The following is a 21,767-nucleotide window of genomic DNA, read 5'->3' as shown; positions in this document are numbered from 1 at the left end:
ATGGTGGTGTCATGGTCAGCAGGCTCGACTCGTGATCCAGAGGTCGCCGGTTCCATCTCCTTGTTCGGGCAGTTGAAACAATGAGCGGGTTTCTTCAATCCGCTCCCTGCCTCTGTTCCCCGAGCAGCATTAATGAGCCCCCCCCCCCAGTTAGTCAATCAGCATGCCGCGTGTGATTAGTTAAAGTGTGGGTACTCTCATCTTTTACCAAGATGTCTGGCCAGTGAGGAAGAATCGAGTAAATCCTCTGTAGAGGACCTCCCATGGCTCCCTTGCTGTGGAGGTCCTTCCAACAACTTTATCCCGGCTCTGAGGGATACATATTACATAATATGCATATAGGCACAGTGCAAACCATTCACTCGTCTGAATTAAAATGTACACGTTGCGAGAGTTCCAGGGTGCTTGCAAACATTAGAGCATGTGATTGTTTTTATTGTCTGTCCTGCTGAAGATCATCCTTGGAGATCTTTGTTTTTTTTCCGGTGATCACTTTGTCACTCACATTGCCCCAGCATTCAACCGTGCAGCTTGAACTGCCGTCAAAGTACAAAGCTACTGGATGATACCTTCATAGATACCCTCTGGTTCACCGGTAGTGTTAATGTATCTTTGAAGATATCTCGCAAAGGTTTTAATAGCGCTCTCAAGTTGACCAACTATTAAGTATTTGGTCTGATGTGCGTTACGGTTTAGCAATTGAAAAAAAATTAACCCGTAAAAACTAAGTTTTTCACTATAAATCCTTTATATGCGTGGCGGCTAGAGTCATCTCGTCCTCTGGCTTGAAATGGCTGCCACCTATGGGTCAGATGATTGTCTGGCAGCATTAAGCAATTGGCAATTAAATATTTAAAGAAATTTCCTTAATCAGTGTAAAATTTTGGAAAAAAAAATTCACGAAAACAAATTGTCACGCACAACGAGTCTGTGTGCAAAATGTCAGCTCGATTGGATCACGGGAAGTGGGTTAAAAAAACGACCGAAAGATTTGCACGGTCGTAAGCAAGCAAGCAAGCACGCAAGCACGCAAGCAAGCAAGCAAGCGAACTTAATATAAAGGATTTAAAAAAACAATGCTTTGATCATACACGATGACAATTTGAGTACAATTATTACCACTGGAGAGTGGACAAATTAAGAAAAAGTTTAAGCAGTTCAAATGTGCGCACACATAAGTGTGGGTGCAGTCATTGCACGCTGAGTCATCAAGCGTAGTTTTTGCACATTAAATCATAGTTACGTGCATTCTATCACGGTTGCATCACAGCAGAAAATCTCCAGTCAAATACCCCAGGGTGTCCTTTGGATTTGTTATATTTTAACACGGCACACCTGGCATAGCGTCCGAGGCATGCTGGGCAGGTGCACTGCATCAGAGTAAAATTCGAAAGCCAAAGGAGTTCTGAGAACAGCGTTTCGGCAAACAGCACAACACTTGTACGTTCAGCGTTAAATACTGGCTCGCCGAGTCCTGGGCTTGTGAATGATGCCACGGTATGTCTTTGTGGCAGACTGAATACTTTGGTAATATTCCTCAACATGTTTCCAGCAATATTCCTCAACATTACCCAAAACAATCCAGCATCTTGTGCTTTTGAACTCTTGCGATCAGCACACTCAGATGCAATTACGTTCGCAACAAAGGCCGTCATTGTGGACTTAAAAAATATATATTTTTTACAGTTTATTCACCAATTTTATGCCCATTTTTCAATTTTGTTTCAGCTAATAGGGCTACATGGTTTATTTCTGAGCACAGATCGAAGCATGTATCACTTTTACCAGTGGTGTACTGTAATAGTGATCCCACAGGATTTTGCTCAATTCTGATTAAGGATCTGTATTATACAACTTAAAGACTGAAATCCTTGCTCTTCAACTGTCTCTAAAATAAACCATCGGAGATTAAACTGACCAAATAGAGCACACAATGCATCGAAAATAGTTGTTGGTAATGCACAGGGGATGGCAACCAAAATAACAAGAAGAGACATTTTTGTTCAAATTCGGTGAAATAAAAAAACCCTCAATATTTCAAAAGCCACAATGCCGTGTGAATACGAGACGGTGGCCCTCGATAAATAACGGTCACGAAGCGATCCTTAAAGAGCCACATGCGGCTCCATTGCCACAGCTTGCCGACGACCCCTGGTAATGCGCTACACGCGAAAACCCCGGACCGGAACCCAATATCTCCTCAGCAGCGGCTCAGTCGTCTGCCATGCCGTTACAACTTTAGCTCTATGAAGCCACTCACTTAATCATTGTTTTAGAGACATGCGGGTTTTCTAAGATGTGTTCCCAAAGAACCATCGCGATAATTCTAAATTTGAAGCTTTCGTGACTGCAAGGATTCATACTGTTATGTTTTTTCGGTAAAGTCACGTAGGTGAAAAATTCAATTAAAAGTTAATAAAAGTAATAATGGAAATAAAATAATAAAAATCACGACGTTTCGGAGGCAACACAAGTCTCCGTCATCGGGTGGGACCGTCACAGCTATTATTATTACTGATGCAGTAAATCTAGCTGTGACGGTCCCACCTGATGACGGAGACTTGTGTTGCCTCTGAAACGTCGTGATTTTTATTATTTTATTTCCATTATTACTTTGATTAACTTTTAATTTTATTTTTTACCTACGTGACTTTACCGAAAAAAACTAACAATATACATCGCAATAATATTGCCTAAAGCCAAATCCCTCCTTCCTCGGCGGTACGACACTCGGTGCTGCGCGTGATCAGACTGCGCCGTTTGTCTGGTTCGCATTTGCAGCACATGTCGTAGTGGTTGGAGGAAATGTCAGTGGTGCCAAGCAGCCCAGAGCCCTCAACATATGGGTATATCTGCGTCAACGCAAGCTGCGGCCGCTCCATTCGTGAACGTTCCACCGTAAAATCGGCACAAAGCCTCCCTCTGTGGTGTATGGAGACGCAAATGTGCTGCTCTCTGGCTGAGAGTCAAACGTCAGTAGGCTAAACTAGCAGAGATGTTCCTTCCTGCACCGTGAAAGGACGTGACAGAGTGTGCGATGTAAAATTCCCCCACGCTTGTTTTGTTTCCAGCGTTGGGGCACATCTGGGTGTAACCAACCCAGCTTAATGGCCTGGATGTTTGTTTTTTTTTGTCCTTGCAGAAGGTCTAACAAACAATTCCACGGTTTTCGAAACGTTGCTTGGGAACGTGATAGGCTGGATGTGCACGACTGTCTCACTTTGACCGTACGTACGTGTTCCAGGCGGCTGCAAATGAGAAAAATGTGTGCGAGTTGCAGGCCTCTAAATGAAACCAGTTGTGGTGAGGAACGTTTGAAAGAATGTTAAACATTATTAGGGTCTTTAGTTTTATTTTTTTACGTGGTTTTTGTCATTGTTGACTACATTTGTTATTGGATAGCGGCAATTTACACCAAAAACATTAATATATTCACTTAGATTCAATATTCCGTTAAATGTGACGTAAGAGATGTGTTTCTAGAATAAAGATGTACTTGTTTTAACTATAATGCATACTTATTCAATACGAATATTAACATTTGTAATATTTCTGTAGTTAAAGGACCACTCCTCGCACCTTGCAAGTGTCCCTATTAATCCATCTCTTGACTCTGCTAGACAATTAACGCGCCCAACCAACAAACAGCACGTTCACTGTTTTTTCTCAACGAGCATCATTTACCTTTGCACGAGCACAATCAAACTACTTTCGATATAGCACATAATTACTGATGATCTGCGTAAGACTTGGAGCAATATACCAACATGCCTGTGGAAGCCTATAGCGGCCTTTGGGATTTGCAATGAAAACTTCCCAAACCCCGTGGCAATTGCTGGCTTGCAGGCGGCAGTTGGGTGCAATCAGGACACTCGGTGTTTCCATCGTGGACAGCTGTGAATGGCCAATGACTTTGTAAATCCACTGCTGGATGAGGGTCCGTGGGGTTATTTTTTACTGCACTACACTTCTCCACGCCGGTGGGGATGGGTGAGTAAAGGCAGGGCACATAGACGAGGACGCATAGAAGTACAGTACAACAATGATGCTCTGCCTTCTGGAACCCACAACACGGCCCTGCAGCAGCCTATAGCACCTGTTGTGAATGGTTGTCACAAGTCCAATCACCATCCATGGTGAGTCTTGCTTGCCTTTGGATTATGCGATGAGATCGGGTGTATTCGTGTGATTTGGTTAAAGCAGCGCTGCTCTGTGACCTGGTGCTGTCGGCAAGAGCCCTCCGTGAACACCGTGTGCCTGTTCGGTGGAGCTACAGAACATTGTGTGAGAATATTGTGATGTTGCTGGTGGATTGTGGGTAATGAATAATACATAAGTCCATATATAGATCAGATTTGACCACGTTATTTAAAATATATACAATAGGCAGACATTGGAAAATGCAATCTTTAGCCTCAACTTGAACAGAAACCAATAGTAAATGGAATAGATGGTCCCTGTGATAAGAATGAAGGTTCCCATTCACGATTGCAATCGGCCAAATATCGTGTGCGCGTGTATATACTGCATACACCACATTTGTAAATACTGTAATTACATCTCAGTTCGCTCAAGGGAAGAGGTATAAAAACAAATGTGCTGGTGTAAATTCGATAAGCAACACAGGATCAAATCAGGTCAGCGAGAGCCCCGAAAGAAAGGGCAGCTTAGTTCCCTGCAGCGCCACGTGAATGCACCGTCCTGTGCACAAGTTCCCTTGAAACGCAACATCTGTGTGTCCTCTTCCCCACAGAAGTCGTTTCCCTTCATGCGCAGTCGCTTAAGATGCGGCCGCATTGAGTCGCTTTACACATTCGAGTCGCATTGTATCATCTCCTCTACTGCAATGGGGATTTGGTAACGGCAATGTAATCGAGGGACCGCATTGTCGTGGTATGGTCCTGAGACTGTTGTTGTTACCCAAACTTGCATTTTGTGTTGACAAATCGGCAGGAATTTAGATACTTTTGCAATTTGTACTTTCTACTTTATGTATAGTTATTTTTTTTAGTGACTTGCCTACCCTTTCTCTATCTTGCTATTGTATCGTTTTTGTGTGTGTGTGTTGTTTGTTGATGTAACTTGTTGACCCGGCCTCTACTGGACATCTGTTAAAAAGAGCCTCAGAGCTCATCGGGTTCCTTCAGTCGAAATAAAGATTCCGAATAAGGGGACATCAACACTGTTACTGCTATTTAGTTCAGTTGTGAGCAATCTTAAGGTTTAGGGTGTGAACAAAGACATTGGCATACTTTGGGCTCTGTGTCACCAGAGTCGATATCTCAGTGTTCCCTCTTGGATCGTGCCTTTGGAGCCGTGAGCAGCTGCAACATTCAAACGGTGCCCACTGGCTTCGTGGTGAACCGTGCCAACCAGCAGGTGCTCATTGCTCACCTTGGGCAGCAATGCCCCTTGTCTCAAACACTGACATTTAGTTTTGCTAATGTTGCTTTGCTTGTGGAACGCGTACAGCCTGTTTGACGACCACTGCTGGATGAGGGCCTCCCCGCGCAGTGCGGAGAGCGGGGTTATTTGACCATTCTTGACCATGCTGGTTATTTCATTTTGTATTATTATGTATAGCCCTGTTATGGCAGATTAGTAAAAGTGGTGGGGGGGGGGAGTACAAAACAACAGTGGATCTTGTGGCACTGCCCTCTCCTGCCCACCATGCCTAACCACGCCTGTGTTAGTCCTTAGTGGTCACCCCTCCGAGCATTATGCCGGACCCAGCCTGCTTAGCTGCGGAGATATGATGGGATCAGGAACATTCTAGGTCTTTTGACTATTGGCACACGTGAGAAAGCATATTCACTTTCTAACATTCAATGTAACTTTGTAGAATGTTTAAAACATAATCTTTGGTTCTTAAAACATTTAAAGTTGTTGTGAATAAACACATTTATTTGGTTAGAAAGTTGTAAACAATTGTATTCATGCTCATTTTCAAGGCTTTTGTCCAGAACAAATAATACCACAAATATGTTTTCACTCTGAAGCACATCCGCGTAAAACTATCTTGAAATGCCCGTGAATGTAGATGGGACAGAAATCCAACTTGGTTTGTGACATTAATGACCCTGCAAAAATTGCAACTCCACGGCTACGTTTGTGTAATGATGCAGTAACAGAATGTCATGGTTACAACCAAGTGAAATGCAGCCAGCAAGTTTCCCATATTTTGCGTGGCATCCTTGACTGTGCCGAATCCATAAAACACACCCACTCATTGTCAAAGTGGCTTTAAAAGGATTGCAGCCCAGGGCTTAAACCCGTGACCTGAGGGGTTGTGTAATTATGGGAAATTGGCCATTTAGCTAAAAAATAAGAAGCTTCATTCATATTAAAATAACGTCAACTATTAGAGGTAAGTCACTTCGTCATGTAATAATTTAAAGGAAGTCACGACCCAAAAGACAAATAGCTTACTTTTCTTATAAATGCATTCTTGGGATGTCTGATATACACTGTAAGCTTTGTTACGGAAGATAAAGACTGAAGCTATGGTCATTGCACATCATAGTGCTCCAGTGACATCGCTTCAACATCTCTCTTGTACATCAACAACAAAAAAACTCAACACATCCATCAATAGCACTGTCACTTTAAAAGAAAACATTTGACCCTCCATCTTTGCACAAGCACGTGCTTTACATCACTGCAGTGATAACACCGGAGCGCTGTGACGATGCTCCTTAGTTGTAACTTTAAAGCCACACATTTGTGTTGGACAGACTGGGATGCAGGGTCCATGTTTCTATCTACGAGACAAGCGATACTTGCTTTGTGAGCTGTAGCTTCATTTCACTCACGTACAAAATTGTAAACACAATTGGATGCGTCGTCTTTACATCGATGCATTTTAGCAGCTTTAAATGTTGCGATGTTCGTGAACTGCCTCGTTTTTTTTACTTTTTTTGTTGCAGCCATGGAAAGAGGACTTTTATAAATGTGTTAATCCGATGCTGTATTAATATGAATGTAAGTATGAATATATTATATCCCTTGAGGCTGGTTTTCAGTTGCTAATAACCTCGTATTTGGCAAACAGTAACTTGTTTTGTTGGAGTTGTTCAGTGACTAAAAACATAATTGTTGTGTTTTTCCTCCTTTTTAGTTAATGGTGCCAACATCTTAAGCGTATCATTGCTGGGTAAGTTATCTCACTGATAATGCAAAGATCCCCTTTATAGTCTTAACAGACTGTTGGAGCAAGTGCTGTTAGAGAGCGCTTATGAAGGCCGGCACGGTGCACGAGGGGGTGGGTGGCCAACACCACGCCCGATCGCCTTTATCTCCTTGGTCGCCGATGTTTACACACCACACCAGCTACTCATTTAAGGCTGAGTCGACCTAGGGGAGGCCCAAGACTGGTACTACTGATGAGTCCTAATGAAACTGGTCTACAGTTGTCTTGTTTCCCTGCTGCCCTTTGGTTGGGATGGCCACATTTTCCCAACTATTGTGAGTTGGTGATATAAACGCCAAAATAGCCACATACTCAGGTCTTTTGAGCTGGTGATGTGGATACAGCTGAGAGATTTTGTACATAAAATGCTCACCTTTGTGTGTTGCTAAGTCTGGATTCACGACAGCACTCGGCATTACCATCTTGATAGTGTTGCACTTGACAAAACTGCTGTTCAGTCTATGAGTATACACCTACAAAACTACAGCTCGGCAACCTCCACATTGCTAGCTAATAAATCAGTGTTCTGCTTCTTTATTGCGATGCATTTAAATGTTAACATCTGTTCAGAATTTTTTGTCATCATTTTAAAAGTATTCATATTATTCGAAATATGTTTGCATATTCTGGCTCATGACCTGCACGTTGCTAAAAAAAACAGGATAAGCAACACTCTTTACGGAGGTTTTGAGAAGCAGAGCTACTATTGTTTTTACGAGTACAATTTAACTTATAGTGCAGTCGCAGTATCATGAGATGGCATACCGGTTTTGTTTTAGACTCCAGTCGTGTTCTCTTGTGAAGGCGGTACAGAGCAAGTGGCCTCCACCTGATCCCTTTCTATGTAGAGTTGCCCCTGGTCACGCGTGGGTTTTACTCCGGCTGCTCCGATTTCCTCCCGCATGTGTAAACACTTATTAATTGGTTGATGAAACCTTCATATGTATACAGAGGACCGCCAGATATTGGAAATTTGATGCCGGCACGCCACTCTGCTATCCTCCCGATTGTCAGCGGTTCCTCGCGCCTCCGACTCACTCGTTCTCTTCGAGTCAGTGAATACCGTACTGTGAAGTGAACAATGCTTGGAAAGATGTGATTTTTTTCAATGGTTTTACTTAACTTGACTCCTGTGTCGTGGTCAAATCTTGTAATCAAAATTTCGTGTACTTCCTGTTGTCCAGTCAATTCAAAATTTTGCACACGTACTCAGATCCGGTGACAATACATGCCTATATCAAATTAATCAATTAATTCGCTACTTTTGAACCAATTTACATTTTGTATGGAGGCCTTATTATTTATATATATTTTTTTCGTAGGTCAAAAACGCTGCGGTCCCTAAACTGTCGAATCGCCTCCACCAAGAACCAGGCGCCACGTGTCTCAGGCGCGCCAGTTGTGAATAAAGCCATTGTTTTAAATATATATATTTTTAAGGAGTTTTTCCTTGTTTTCGGTATAATTACACCTCTTTTCCACTGCACAACTGAACCGTGCCAGGGCCATGCCAAGCCAGATGTCTTTTGAAGCCAGCGTATCAAGATTTGGTTCTGTCATGGCTCGGCAAATAGCCGGTGGAAAACCATCCATGTTGTGAGCACCCCACGCTGGCTTTCGCTCGGATCTGACAGTAGACAAAGGGTGTTTATTTATTCATTTACTTTTCCTGTCTTCTCCGGGACCCACAGGCGAGCACATGGCCCAGCTGGTGAATCAGATGACCCTGTTCAACCAAGCTATGCGGCAGTTGAGCCAGGACACGCGTGACCAGGCAAGCGGCGCACAGCACGCGTATCGGGCGCGGTGCTGTCCTCACAGCGTATCTCTTCGCTGTGCCTCACTGCCCGTCAGGGATATGGGCTGCCACGAGTGTGCGTGCATGTGAGCCAGCGTGTGCGTGCTGTTATCCCGACAACCTAAGACTCGTTCGGTGGAAAGTGGCATGAAAACTTGTCTCGGACCTGCCCTATGTCAATTTATCCTTTAAATCTGCATTGTATAAATGTCAGCAACGGGGAAACAAAGGCAACTGGGCATGGGGTTGGCTACACTATCATCTCGTGCCTTACACCAGTATTAATAGGTGCTTGCTCCACATATAGCTGTAAGGTGAAATGTGTGTGTGTGTGTGTGTACAAATGAGTGCGTATGCTCTGCAACGTGTGTCTATGAAGTCTACAATATGTTTCTGTGTAAACATTTGTGTCACTTGTGAATAGAACGGGTCATTTCTCAATTTAAGTATTCATTGACATCTGTTACTTGTAATTTCGAGTGTTTAGATATTTAATAACATTAGCAACCTCCAACAGTGTTTCGTTTTCATCCACCCACACACAACGGGTTTGCATAATTGATTTATCCTGTACTAGATTCAACTGCATCATCTCACAAAGTGAGCGTGTGTATCGATGTGCATGCCTACGTCTGCCTTAACATGCCTGAACATATTTTGTTCGGCCAGATAGTGAGGGATAAATGGGCGCAGTACGGGCTAGAGAAGAGATGGAACGATGTGGTACAGGAGGATGTGGAGCTAAATGGACTTGCCGACGGCTGGTACCAGCGATGTCATGATCGGCCTCTGTGGAGGAGGCTCGTGAAGGACGCTACTGGGCAGTTGGAGGGTAGAGGAGCGATGCTCACTACAACCAGCGGAGCGCCAGGTGGCTAAAGCACAGCAAGTTGGCACAGTAGAGGGCACAGGTGGTGCATCAGCCAGTCATCTCAGTCAGCAAATTCATGGCACCTGGGTCTGTCCCGTGACTTCCTGCCAGTGGGCGTTCGACACTTCATGTGGCCCTAGCCTGGCACAAGCGCCGTGGTGACGTCACCGCCACTTTGTGGCGAATGGCGGTGGCCGTTGTTGTTGTTGCCTCCGTCTGAGAATGCTTGTGCGTGTACAGCCTATTTTGTCAGGGCCACCTCACACCTTGCAGGCCATGGGGGATATTTAGTGTTACTGTGTAGAGATGTTTTGAAATTCTGTGTTTGAAACAGGGTACAGCTGCATGGTACTGGTGAGAGCCGCCAAACCAAAATGCATGTGTGATGTTCTGACTGAGACATCACACTCACTGTGCCTCATCACACCAGAGTTCATCTCAGATGCTAAGCATGGTTGAGCCTCGGTCGCACTTGGATGGGAGACTATCTGTAAATACCAGGGGTTGTACGCTGGAGCTGTGAAGTGGTCATATGATGACAGTACATCAGTGGATTCTTGAATCTATCTGTGTGGAGCTTTCAATTTTATTTCCTTTGTGCGCTTGTGTTTTTTTATGGTTACGGTATTCTAGTTTCCTCCCAAGTGCCAAAACGAACTCAGATTTACTTGATCCAAATTTCTCACTTGCAATACAGTAAAGTTTTTTTAACTATTGAACTCTTAACTAGCTATCTATCAACTTTTTATTTTACCAGGTAAGGCCCACTGAGCTATAGCGCTCTTTTTCAGAAGCGACCTGGCCACAAATGATAGTTCAACGAAGTGCCTTATCATTTGGAAATGTATAGCAGTCAAATACTCTAAACGCATTTTTCTAAATGTGGAGGAAAAAACCAGAGGACCCGGAGAAAAATCTACGCGACCATGGAGAGAACATGTAAACTCAACATTTACATGCATCAGGGTCGGGAACATCTTATCTCCATGGTGTCTGATATATTTTATCCCATAAACTCAAAACGTCTGTGTCTCTACAGAACAAAATAATGCTTGATCCATCAGTCTATGGGTCTTCTGGACCGATGTTTAACTACAAAATTTTGTTCATCAAGAAAACTGAAAACCAATATCGCCTTAGTGAATCTCATGACCAGAATTAGGCCTGTTAAACAAATTATACTGTGTTTTCAACTGTTATGACTAAGATGACTTTGCTTAAGCTGTGGAGTCCATTCAACATGAAACGTTACATTTGCAACACTCAATATATGCTGTTATAGAGAATCGTGGGTAACATGTAAACAAATTCATACACAAAATCCACATGAAATAACATATTTTTGTCAGTTCATCAACCCATGGACCGAATTTCCGGAAGGGCTATATGCTGATGAACTAACACACATTTTTGTATTAATCCACAATTTTATTCCACTGATGCTCTTAATGCTACGTCTAGAAACTGAGATACAGTAATGTGAATCCATTCACAATTCCTGCACAGTGGTGAATAACAACCACACTGTGCCGTGGAATAGCCCATGTAAGGTGATATCACATAACTACTTCTGAGGTCCCTTCAAGTGACCCCTTATCCACCGCAGGGGCGCTCCTCCTCCTCACAAGATGTTTAACACGAAACTTTTATTATTTGAGCTCTCCGACCTGGCGTTTTGCGAATTTGATTGAAAAAACAAAGTTATCACGGCGACTTTTCGTGCAGGCTTTAGAGATGGGGCTAAGGCCATGACCTCACTACACTTGAGAGCCTGCTCCAATCATAGACAGCTTTAACCCTGATTGAAGCCAGGTAATCAGCCACCGGCATAGTGCCCTGACTTATAAGCCACCTGGTTATGTTTATCTGGACAAGTGACGTTGCATTCTTGGTTCTTTCTGTAAAGTCACGTAGATAGAAAACAAAGATATAAATTAAAAGCAAAAAACCTACAACGTTTCGATCGCAACACAAGCGGTCTTCTTCTCCACCTGAAGAAGACCGCTTGTGTTGCGATCAAAACGTCGTGGGTTTTTTGCTTTTAATTAAAAAAAATCTATCTGAAAGAACCAAGAATATTAATTCCTGCAGTCACGAAAATTTTAAGTCTAAATGAAGTTGTGTTTGTTCAGATTGTAGCACAGTCGGCTTGCTCCCAGTTTAAAACTAAACTAAACTATTATCTAAACAATTTTTTTTATTTAACCAAGTAAGGCCCACTGAGTCATATAGCTCTTTTTCAGACGCAATCTGGCCACAAATTATAGCTCAACGAAGTGGCTTATCACGTGGAAATTTATAGCAGCCAAATACTCTCACCGCATGTTGATTCTAAATTTAGAGGGAAAAAACCACAGGACCCGGAGAAAAATCCACACGACCACAGGGAGAACATGTAAACTCCAATCATATAGCTGTCAGGGTTGGGATCAAACTGACGACCTGCTGTATACCAGGCGAGGTAGTTAACATCTCGCCACCGAACTGTTAACCCATTCCCATGACTTACGTGTACGTCATCAGTTTTTATTCTAATTCCGTTCTGAAGTTCGTGCAAATTACCATGTGGAAGGGCGTGTGGCACCGTTTGGCACCAGATATCATAGAGTGCGGTCGTGTCACTACAGTTCTCTGCAGTGAGTACAATGTCTTTAAAAACAACGGTGCTGTGCGATTCTAAATAAAATTAACCCTAACCGCTTACACGTTCCGATATTCGGCAGTGAACGGGACCCACCCTGCAACTTGCAAACGTCTCGGAACGAAAAAGGGTTGAGTCATCGACTGAAATGGAATGTAATCATTTTGCAGATCAAGGAGACAACGCTACTGAGGAATGTCATCATGGAGTGTCAAGCGTGCGGTGAGTCAACGTCTCCCCTTTATCTGCGAATTTGCTCAGCGTACTTTATTATTGGATAAGTTGTTTGCTGGAACAGCAGTAATTTACTGAGGTTAAGTGTATTGTACCTTGTGCAGGCCATCTGTACTACTAGATAGAGAATATTAATCGTGTGCTAATCAAGTAATGCTCTATGTAATGTTAAGCCAGTTATGGAAATGCTACATTAATTTAATGGACGTAGTCTTTTGTTTTTGTTGCAAAATTTACAGATATTCCATTTTATCGATCTCGCTCAAACCCCTAAATTATTTATATAGCTTGAGCAATGAGTGAAAACGCATGGACATCCTGTATACGCTATTAGGGTTAGTCAAAAATGTCCTAGCATATGTGCATGCAAAGCCGTCCATAAGCTTATGGCGAATCGGGGTGAAGGTCCTGGGCCCTGTGCTTTGGGGGGCCCCCCGCTTCATCGGAGGGTCCACACAGCAGTGTGATTTGCCCCGGGCCCCACACCCCCTCCTATGGATGTCCCTCTGTGCATGTCTATGCGCGGGTTGTGTGTGTGCGTGTGTATATGTTGTGTGTATTATGTGTGTGCGTGTATGTGTCTATAGTGGGGAGCGGTAGTGTAGTGGTTAGTGCGCTGCGCTATGAACCTGGCGACACGGGTTCGATTCCCGCTCATGGCCAACACCAGTGACGATTATCTGAACCGGTCCTGGGCCTCCCCTAGGTTGACTCAGCCTGAAATGAGTACCTGGTGCGGTGTGTAAACATCGTCACTGGGGAGACAAAGGCCGCCGGGCGTGGTGCTTTCCACCCACCCCCTCGTGTACCGTTCCGGCCTTCACAGGTGCTCGCTAACAGCACTTGCCCCTACAGTCTGTTAAGGCAATATGGAGGATCGTTGTCTTTTTGTGTGTGTGTATATATATAAATGTTGTGTGTGTGTATATGGTGTGTGTGTGTTATTTTCACGGATGAAGGCTTCACGGACGGCGGGGACGCCCCGCGGTGGTCGCACTGCAGCCCCAACTCGTGCTTCCCCGGCGTCGACTGCACCGAGGCTCCGGGCTCGGCACTCGGCTTCACCTGCGGCCGCTGCCCCTACGGCTTCAACGGCAACGGCACGCACTGCGTCGACATCGACGAGGTGTGGGTGTGCTTCCCGGGGTTGGGGCCGGGGTCAGCTCAGCCCGAACACTCGGGAGAGGGTGTGTGTGTACCTCTGTCTCTGTTGTGTGAGCTCCTCCGGCAGTGCAAGGCTGCCCTTTTTGTGTTTGTTGGGTCACGTAGCCCGCATGTCCCAGCCGACGCGTGCCTAAACGGCTTTTGTTCGCTGGATAGAGGGGGGCTAAACGGGTGCGGCACGGGCCAGAGAAGAGGTGGAGCTGATGCGGTGCAGGAGGACGTGGAGCTGAGTGGACTTGGCCGACGGCTTGTAACCAGCGGTGTCAAAATCGGCCTATCTGGAGGAGGCTCGTGAAGGATGCTGCTGCTCCTGTGCAGTTGGAGGCAGTCGCCCTCCAGGAAACGACGGAGGGCAGAGGAGCAATGCTCTCACAACAACGAGCGGAGCGCTGGGCGGCTAAAACACAGCGAGTTGGCACAGTAGGGGGCACAGGTGGTGCATATCGGCCGGTCATCTTCACCTGCTTGAAACATCAGGCTGGCCTGCCAACGATCCATCCTGGGTTTAACCAGACCGGATTGTGTGAGGAGATCACAGATCCTTGAAAGATATGGACACATTCCCATAGGCGAACTACTCCAGCAGGCAAGGTTAAGTTGGCTGGGTCATGTAGCCGACATGTCCAGCCACCGCATGCCCAAGCAGCTTCTGTTTTGCTGCATAAAAGGGGCTAAACTAGCATGGCACGGGCTAGAGAAGGTTGGGCTGATGTGGTGTGGAGCTGATTGGACTTGCCGTTGACTGGTACCAACACTGCCAAGATTGATTTCTTTGGAGGAGGCTCGTGAAGGACGCGACTGGGCAGTTGGAGGCAGTCACCCTCCAACAACAACCAAAAGTGGATGAGCAATGCTCACAACAACAAGCGAAGCGTCAGGCAGCTAAAACGCAGCATGTTGGCACAGAGGAGAGCACAGGTGGTGCATCTGACAGTCATTTCAGGCAGTTACTCATAACACCTTGGTCTGTCCTGTGTCAGCGAGCATTCGACAATTCACGTGACCTCAAATTGCACCTGGCCTGGCACAAACGACATGGTGACGTCACCGCCACTTAGTGGTGAATGGCGGTTGTTGTATTGTTTATTTAATTTTTATCTATTGCATGTTTGATTATGTAGGGAGCTGTAGGTTCATTCGTTAGCACAGTGGAAGATGAATCCATTTACCTAATTTCCATTACCGGCCACAGCAAACATTCGTGGCGAGTGATCGCTGAGCCAGGCCTGCTCCTCCATTAGGTTAGCTGAGCCTGGTGTGGTGTGTAAACATCAGCACCGAGGAGACACAATCGACTGGGCAAGGGACTGGCCATGCTTCCACCCACTGCGCCATGTCGGCCTTCAAAGGTCCTCGCTAACAGCACTTGTTCAAACAGTCGATATGGCTCTGGCTGTGTGGGGGATCGTTGTGTTTGTGTGAGAGAAAGAAAGAATGTTGATCGTGGTGACCTGGGTTCGATTCCTGGAAGTGCGCTCGAGCGCAACGTGGTATCCCAGTGCGTGAAAATATGCGCAGCAGTGGCGAGATGTTAACTACCTCGCCTGGTATACAGCAGGTCGTGGGTTAGATCCCTACCCTGACGCCTGCTGTATATTTCTAGAATGTTCTCCCCGTGGTCGCGGTTTTTCCCTCCACATTCAGAAACATGCGTTTAGAGTATTTGGCTGATGCTATGAATTTCCCCGTGATAAGCCACTTCACTCAGCTATTATTTGTGACCAGGTCACTTCTGAAAAGCAGCTATATAGCTCAGTGGGCGTTACCTGGTAAAATATAAATATTAAATATATTAATAAATCTGGCTTTTAGTTGGTATACAGCTCATAACACATTCTTCCAGTGACTATTTAGCATATGCCCAATTCCTGAGGATGTTTACATTTATATTGACCTGATTTTACCGAGGAAACAATCTATGAGTCCCAAGACTGTTTTTGAGGGGTGTCGTGTATTCAGGTGTTTGGTAAATTTATTAGCGAGTCTGAGGAAACAGAAGAATAGGAGGGGATACAGCTCAAAGCTCTACACACATGGGTTATGGACAGCCAACCTTCTTGGCACCTCAGCCAAGCCTACAGCACTTCCACCGGGCTCAACTCTACTTAGCTTCCAGGATCGTATGTGATTTGTTGCATTTATGGTGATTTGGCCTTCTTGAATTTATGACTCAGCAGGCTAAGCTTCAAGGCCAGGCAGAATGCATGCCAGATTTTAGTTTTTATAGCTACAGCACTGTTATAATGTGAATCTGGTCCTTGCAGAGTTTGGCTCAGTATAAAATGGGTATCTTGTGTGGGGTGCTGGCATCAGCAATGGGGAGACAAAGGCAGTCAGTCATGGTGTTGGCCACATCAACCACTTTTGTGGCAAGATGGCCTTAATTCGTGCTTACCAACACCATGTGTCCCGGCAAATTTATTCGAATAATTGTGGTCTCTTTATGAAATCTGTGAATGTCCCGCTGTGTATTGGCTCTCTAAGAAAATTATCAAAGCAAGGCATCCTGGTTGGACCATGCAACTGATATGTGCACCTACCATTTGCCCAAAGGACTTTTGTTTGGCCAAACGTGGTGGCGCATCTCGTTGCTGGCTGCACTTTCATTCATGGACTGTTAGCCAGAATTAATTCCTCACTGAAAATGTCCCCGTTGCCGGTAGATTGAAATCGGCGCGTGACTAGTAGCCACAGCCATTCGCGAGAGGCATACCGTTCATGGTGTACCAGGTGTGGAAATAAATTCTGTGTCGCCAAACCCAGGCAGACCTGGCTGAAATGAAGCCCTAGCTGTAAGTACGACTGAAGATAAACAGCGGTGTGCCAGCAGCGTTGACCTCAATAGTCCAGAGCGGGCTGAAACGGGCATCGCCGCCTTTTAGTCTTTATAGTATGAAGGCGAAGTGTGTGTTGATGCGCGCGTGTTAACGCGGGTTGGCGTGCGTGTGGGGGAGTGGTGGCGCAGTGGTTAGCGCGCTGAGCTACAAACCCAACGAGCCGACTTCAATTTGCACCAGTGACGATTATCTGAACCAGTCCTGGGCCTCCCGTAAGTTGACCCAGCCTCAAATGAGTACCTGGTGCGGTGTGTAAACTTCGCCACCGGGGAGACAAAGGCGGCCGGGCGTGGTGCTGGCCACTCGCTAACAACGCTTGCCCCAACAGTCCGTTAAGGCTATACGGGGGGATCTTTGTCTTTGTTTGGGGTGTGCGTGGGCCGCAGTGTAAGCTTGCCAGCCCGTGTTTCGCTGGCGTGCGCTGCGTGAACGCGGCGCCGGGCTTCTCGTGCGAGCCGTGCCCGGACGGACTGGCGGGGCCTCTTCTGCAGGGGGTCGGGGTGGAGTTTGCCAAGGACACCAAGCAGGTACCGTCGTTCATATTCTTAGGTTTTTTCGGTAAAGTCACGTAGGTAAAACATTAAAATTAATTAAAGTAAAATAAAATAATAAAATAAGAACATAATATAATAATATAATTTTAATGTTTTACCTACGTGACTTTACCGAAAAAACCTAAGAATATGAATCCTTGCAGTCACGAAAGCTTCAAATCTAGAACCGTTGTTCATCTAATAAATATATCGCTATGTAACACGGTTTTAGTTATTTTCTAATTGCGTATGCCTCAAAAGTATAGAAAATGGCTATTATTTCAATTTGGAGAGGCTCTATTTGTAATTAAATAATCCTTTCAGAGGTTATACATGCACATTCATCTTGCATATTAAATGCTTTTCGAACAAGTTAACTGCATTGCTTTTGAACCTTGTTTTTTTTAAATCAATGACTGTATTTTAAATTACAAGCGTAACTTAAGTAACTCATATTTTGTCTCCTTTGCAAAGTAGACTTATTTTAATTCCTCGTCACCTGGCAGTCAAATGCTTTTATGGCCGACTCGTATATTCACTGAGTGTCGTTTTCCTTGTCGGTTAAGCATGTTTAAGAAATTTAACATCCCTAATGCTGGTCCATGTCATATCACTCAGCTAGCATCAAAGACGCTTCATCTAATGCACAGGCACCCACCAGATGCTCAACCAGGAGTTGTAATATAGCGAGTTTAATGAATTGACACCAACAATGTCCATTATAAACTAGAGCAAAGGCTACGTAGTGATCTCAAGCTATCTACAAATGGGAACGTAAATGATCCAGGTCTCAATCTGTGAGTCCTGAAAGGCCTCTGCATACTGCCCTGCCATTGGCAATGGAAACTCGTATTAACGTTGTATGCTCTACAGCTATAGCATCAGCTTACTTCATACACACTGGACCTAATATGTCGTCGGTTCATAATTTCTAATTATTGATTCCTCATCAGCAACCGTTATCTATTCACTACTGGATGTAGGCTATGTAACAATCCATCTAACATCTGTACACAAGCCGATTCCATCGCTTCACCTCTGCAGTGGACGAGGTATCGGGCATGCTCTCTCTCCCTCCTTTGACTACCACTCTGTCGTTAGTCTTGACCACCAGCCATCATCCGGTATAGCCACATGTCTTGCCCAAGTCCTGCTTACTTTTATTAACATGTTTTTTTTACTGATTTAGAATTGCTTGTCTGTGAGTATAGGTACATACGCACCGTGTTTGGGTAGACCGATAGCTTGCGATTGAGCGTTGCATCTTCCCACAGGTGTGCACAGACGTTGATGAGTGTCAAGATGGAAAAAATGGTGGCTGTGTCCTCAACTCCATCTGTGTGAACATCGTGGTAAGTTTTTCTCGTTACTTTTATCTTTTTTCTTCTTAATTTTCTTTGCTATTTAGAACAGATTGGAAATATGATTTTAGTTCTATTGTAATACAAATGAGGCATCCCCGCACGCAAGCACTCAGGCGTGTTAATGGGGGAGATTACGGAGAGAGAGATTAGGGAAAGAGAATAAGATTAGCATGAAATGAGCTTCAATCGCCGCATAAGAGTATTGTCCCCGCATATGCGCACAACAGCAGTGTTAATGGGAGATTAGCACTATGTTGATGGGAGAGATTAGGCAGAGAGATTAGGGAGATTAGCAAGTTAATGTCATGTCTATGTGTAACACAAGCTGCGGCACTGCCAACTACGCTGTGAGAGTCAAGCGCATCCACTCAAGAGAACCACCGCAACAGTGGTCGCGCCAGTGAGACCCCAGCCCATCACACAGCCAGAACCATCGATACATCGAGGCTAAGGGAGCAGAGGTGGCCATGTTAGTGAGACCCCAGCCCATCAGTACAGAGGCACCTAACAAGGCAATGCAACTCAGAGAGTCGGAGAAAACAGCCAAACGGCAGGGAAGAATGGAAGCCCCACAGCAAGTTACTACTTTGCTTGGTTAATAACTTCCTTCCAATGATTAATCAGCTTATACCCATCTTCTCGGTTGAAATTGTCTCTGTTTCTATATATCTGGATGGCTTCATGGACAATTCTTTGATGGTAGCCCGAAGGTTTGAAGAGTACCTTGGTCTCGGAAAAAACGATATTGTGCGAGCCCACTGCATTATAAAAATGATCAGCGACGGCAGAGGTATTGGTTCTACCGTGTTTCAAATCTGCCTTGTGTTCGCGAACACGGTCCGAGACGTGTCGTTTCGTTTCCCCAATGTAACTACTGCTGCAGACACAACTTAGTTTGTAGACACCAGGGTATTGCATGTCAGGAATGACATCCTTCACAGATGGGATCAAATCACGGATTTTGTTTACTGTATTGAATTGGACCTGGATCTTGTGTTTGCTTAAGATTTTGGAAATATTTTTGGTAACACCTGCTATGTATGGCAAGGTGATGGTTTTTATTGTGTCCTCAGAGGGTTGTCTCCCCATGGTTGGGGTGATAGTTTTACGGAATGTGTAGTCTGAGTATTCGTTCATCTTGAGGGCTTGGTGTACGTGCTCCAGTTCACTGGCGAGGTGGCGCTGGAAGGAGATGCAGCGTGCCCTATGGTGTAGTGTTTTGATGAGGGAGTTCTTCTGGGCCTGATGGTGGTGGGAGTCAGGCTTTAGATAGGAATCCGTGTGGGTCGCTTTTCTGTAGACGGAATGTCCCAACGAGCCATCAGGCCTCTTCTCGATGAAAACATCCAGGAATGGTAGCTTGCCATCATTTTCCACTTACATGGTGAATTTTATGGATGGATGTATCGAATTGATGTGGTTGAAAAAATGGTTCAGTGCTGGCTGGCCATGTGGCCAGATGACGAAAGTGTCATCTATGTATCTCTTCCACAGGGAAGGACGTAGAGTGGATGTCAGGATGGCGTCTGTTTCAAATTTCTTCATGGAAACCTTCACTACCACTGATGATAAGGGAGAACCCATAGGGGTACATTTTGTTTGTATAATGTACCATTCCAGATGAAGTAAGTGTTTGTAAGGCAGTGCCTCACCAAAGTTGGTGCATCAGGATTCAGTCCCTGTTGGACCAAGTCTTCAATGATTGCTATGGTGTCAGGTATATGTACCTTGGTGAACAGAGAGACTACATCGAAGCTGACAAGCAAATCATCTGGAGACAGTGAAATGTCCTTGATTAGAGAAACCAAGTGAGCTGAGTTAAGTACTGCTGAGGTGGTCTTGCCCGTGAATGGAAGCAGGGTCTCAGACAGAAATCGGACCAGTTTGTAGGTAGGTGAGTTGATGGATTTTTGGAAGGTCATAAAATCTGGGTGGTCTAGTAGCCGAAGGTTTTAGAGAGAGCTGCTTGGTCGGTTCGATTAGAGAAGTCGAATTAGTGATGATATTGTTGGTTTTTGTAGTCAGGCAGTTGATAGGATCTTTGTTGATTTTGGTATAACTGCCATCATTAAGAAGGTCCTGGATTTTGTTGTTGTATGTGGTTTTATCCATGATGATCGTGGCATTGCCCTTGTCGGCTGAAAGGATGACAATATCATCTCTCTTTTTAAATTGAGCGAGTTCAGAGCGCTCGTCCCTGCTGATGTTACTAATGGGTTTCTTAGCGTTTTTGAGGATGGTGGCGATTTCAGATCTTGCCACGTCTGCTGGGATGTGACCTAAACCTCTGAGGGCTACCTCAACCTGGGCATTGATATCATCCACTTTGACTATGGTCAAACAACCCCGATGACCGACATGGCAAAGGAACGCCATCATGCCGCAATACAATGAGAAGGGCCGTATTGGTTTTGTTAATGGTGTTGGATGTTGGTTGTGGTTGTGGCAGGGCTCATATCGCTGTGGACCGTGCAAAGCGGGGTACTCAGGAAACCAGAATGTGGGCTGCCACCCCGGCAACACCTGCAACAACGGGGCCTTCAACCCATGCGACTTGAACGCGCAGTGCCACGTGGAGCGGAACGGGGACGTGTCGTGCACCGTGAGCAGCAAACTCGCAGCCACAGACACGCACACACACATGGACGTACACACACGGACGTACGCACACACACACTGACGCATGGATACACGGACACACCGATGCATGTACATGGACCCGCACACACGGACACAAGGACACACACACACAGATGCACAAACATACATGGACGCACCGACGCATGCACAAAGACAGACAGACGCACACAGACGCATACATGGATGCACACGTGGACACAACACACGGATGCACATGCAGACGCACGCACACATGGACGCATGTACACATGGACGCATGTACAGACGCACACATGGATGCACACAGACGCATACACACAGGGACACAGATGTGGTCAAAGTTCTTACTTGTAACGAGAAAAATGTATATGTGTTGACTAATCAGTTTATCCAAAGAAAAATTGGAATGTCCAATACCAGCTTTGATCTTTCCTCCATCTGGATTGCTGGGAGTTTAAATCTTTGAATGCCACATTTGGCTACAAGCAGAACTTAATATTTGTATTCGGGCAAGTAA

General features: G+C 45.1%; 1 protein-coding gene across 1 annotated transcript in view; it reads left to right on the top strand.

Annotated features, from left to right (window-relative positions):
• LOC144738339 (thrombospondin-3-like) overlaps window positions 1-21,767 on the top strand; it is a 75,880-nt gene that overhangs the window by 27,350 nt on the left and 26,763 nt on the right. Inside the window, exons 5-11 of the mRNA XM_078621387.1 lie at window positions 7,118-7,153; window positions 8,881-8,963; window positions 12,670-12,721; window positions 13,693-13,859; window positions 17,121-17,261; window positions 18,542-18,619; window positions 21,081-21,233. Coding sequence (XP_078477513.1) covers window positions 7,118-7,153; window positions 8,881-8,963; window positions 12,670-12,721; window positions 13,693-13,859; window positions 17,121-17,261; window positions 18,542-18,619; window positions 21,081-21,233 — 710 coding nt within the window. The remainder of the gene's footprint in view (window positions 1-7,117; window positions 7,154-8,880; window positions 8,964-12,669; window positions 12,722-13,692; window positions 13,860-17,120; window positions 17,262-18,541; window positions 18,620-21,080; window positions 21,234-21,767) is intronic.

This window comes from Lampetra planeri, chromosome 3, assembly GCF_965212315.1.
Source record: "Lampetra planeri chromosome 3, kcLamPlan1.2.h2, whole genome shotgun sequence".
Lineage (NCBI taxonomy): Eukaryota > Metazoa > Chordata > Hyperoartia > Petromyzontiformes > Petromyzontidae > Lampetra > Lampetra planeri.
Note: the sequence above shows the minus strand (reverse complement) of the source record. Positions and strands in the feature narration are given on the sequence as shown.